The sequence below is a fragment of the Trichechus manatus genome, unplaced genomic scaffold, assembly GCF_000243295.1.
Source record: "Trichechus manatus latirostris isolate Lorelei unplaced genomic scaffold, TriManLat1.0 scaffold00250, whole genome shotgun sequence".
NCBI lineage: Eukaryota > Metazoa > Chordata > Mammalia > Sirenia > Trichechidae > Trichechus > Trichechus manatus.
Window position 1 is genome coordinate 1,520,288 of NW_004444186.1, and position 2,415 is coordinate 1,522,702.

The 2,415-nt window shown below is 59.6% G+C and overlaps 1 protein-coding gene across 1 annotated transcript in view; it reads left to right on the forward strand.

The window, feature by feature from the left end:
* SEMA6C (semaphorin 6C) overlaps positions 1 to 220 on the forward strand; it is an 8,983-nt gene extending 8,763 nt beyond the window's left edge. Inside the window, exon 19 of the mRNA XM_004389619.1 lies at positions 3 to 220. Coding sequence (XP_004389676.1) covers positions 3 to 220 — 218 coding nt within the window. The remainder of the gene's footprint in view (positions 1 to 2) is intronic.
* Positions 221 to 2,415: the final 2,195 nt, after the last annotated feature.

Genomic DNA, 2,415 nt, shown 5'->3' on the forward strand with positions numbered 1-2,415 from the left:
AGCACCACCCGCCCTGCTCACTCGGGTCCCCTCGGGAGGCCCCTCCAGACACTCCGGGGGTCTCGGGAGGCACCTCCCGTACCTGGGCCGGCCCGAGGGATACCGGGGCCGCGCCCCGAAGAGGGTGGACGCCGAGAAGCCCCAGTTGCCCCCGAAGCCTCCCCTCGTCAGTCCTTCCTCCCAGCAGGCCGTCTCTAACGGCAGCCATTTTAACTTTTAAAGGGAGCGGCCCTGTGGCCTCACATGGGGCCCCTGAGGCCTGGGCCCCCTACGGCCGTGGGTGTGGACGCCTCTCCAAGGACAGGCCACCCCGTCCCTCCTGTTCCCACCTGCAGCCTTCCTGGACTCTGAGAGTCTCCCGGGGCCCCCTCTCCGGCTCGGGTTTATTTATTGCTGTTTTTCCCGGTCCTCGAGAGAGGAGTGGGAGGTGAGACGCCCGTCCCCTCAGTGAGCCAGCTTTTCGAGGGGAATCGGCCGACTCCCACTCCCCCCTCCCCTCCAGCCAAGCTGCCTTAACTCGCCCTCCGGGCTTCCTCCATGGCCGGCCCCGGGCGGGCCGCACGCGGACTGCGGGGCGGGCGGGCGCCAAGCGCGCGGTGTACAGAGTTCTCGGGCCTCCTGGGACGTCCTCCTCCTACTGTGTAGGAGCCTCCGCTTCCCAATACAGCTGTGTCCCCCAATACAGCTGTGTCCCCAGCCGTTGCCTGCCTTTTCTCGCGGAGGGGGAAGGACGGGCCGGGAATCGGTCGGCGCTCGCTCTGGGCGCCTTTGCCCCAGAATCTCCGCCTTGAGCTCTCTCCTGACTAATTGGGATGGCTGAAGCCCCACCGGGGTTAATCAGGAAAGGTTTCCTGAAGGCGGCAAGCGAAGCAATGGGGTGTGGAGATGAGCCAGGGCCCAAGGGAGCCATGGTGGAGTTTAGGGGAGGGCACGCAGAGCACGTTTCTGGACTGAAGAAGGGATTCAGGATTTCGTAATCTATGGTGGGTGGGTGTGGGTGTGTACAGCGGAGGGAGGCGGTGTAGGAGAGGTAAGATGGAGCTGCAGTGTGAGAGACTGAAGCTGCACATCAGGAAATCTTGTCCTAAGGAGAATCCGGCTGGAAGAGTCTGGGTTGCATGAAGGGTAGGGGCCGCGGGTAAGCTGCAGACACAGCGAAAGGAATAAGCCCTGTTGGAGGGAAGGGTGAGCCCCAGCAGTTCCCTAGGGAGCGCTTCCCTGCAGCTAGAAGGAGCGTGTCCAGACCGCGCGTTCACCGCACGCATGCGTAGCTCCCCCGCGCGGGGCCTCGGGGCGGACTCGAGCCTCGCGCGCTAGGGCTCGGCTACCGTGTGGCGTTCCTGAGGTTCCCTCACTCCGGCTGCGGCTGGCTGCGGGTACCCGTCCGTTACCCCGGGGACTAACAGGAGGGAAGAACAGGACCCCTGTGCCCCGCCCAGCACCCCCCGCGCTAAGGACACTTAAGGCCTCGCGGGGGCGATGGGTGCTCTTGCGGATTTAGCAGTCGGGATTTTGGCCGGCGCGTGGCGGGAGTGTCCGCGCGGTTCGAGCCCCAGGCCGCCCGCCCGCTGGCGCCGCCTAGAGTCCGGAACAAGCCCTGCAGCTACAGAAGCCTTGCCAGTTCCTTCCCCGTTGGCTGCCTAAGTGCCCTCGCCGGTAACCCGCTGGGAACAATTTGGTTAGGAACCCTGAGATTGTTTCCCGCTCCACCTTTTACCACTTGTGGTCGTTACAAGTCAGAACCCTGCCCTAAGCCACCGGTTTCTCATCTGAAAAATGGGGCTGTTGAAAGGTTGAAGGACAGGAATATGAAAACGTTTCCTAAAGGAGAAAGTACGGTACCTCGGGGGACGGTGATTCCTCCAAACTCACGCTGAGGCTGCTCCTGTCTTTACTGCAGGAAATCTGCTTTCGGTAGCCAAGCCTTTTGCGTTTGCGTCCTTACAACCTTCATTTATATATCTCACCCTCAAGGGTCTTCAATGCCCTCTCAACATGCCTCACACCTCAGTTAGGTTGTTTGCCCAAATTTGGTTATCCTCCAGAGTCGCTTTGTCTCCTCGGGGCTTGTTTCACCGACTTGGAGTGATTTTTTGATTCTTCCTTTACTGGAAGCCTTATTTAAACCAAAAGGCTTTGAGCCCGTTGTTAGTTCTTGGACAGTGGAGGCGACCAGGGAAGGAGTGGAGAATCTTTCCAGTCACACTATCCTTTTCAAACCAAGATACTCAGCCAGGACAAAGCAAAATTTCAAAGCTGCAGCCTTTCACAGCCCTGTGAGAGACAAATCTCACAAATACAGTTCCTGCCCTGGAGGTGGTCAGGAGCAATAAGGGGTAAACGATCTTCAGGTTGAAATACTGACCCAGTAGAGAGGTAAGTACAATCTGCAAAAGAATTTTAACCTTGTGACCT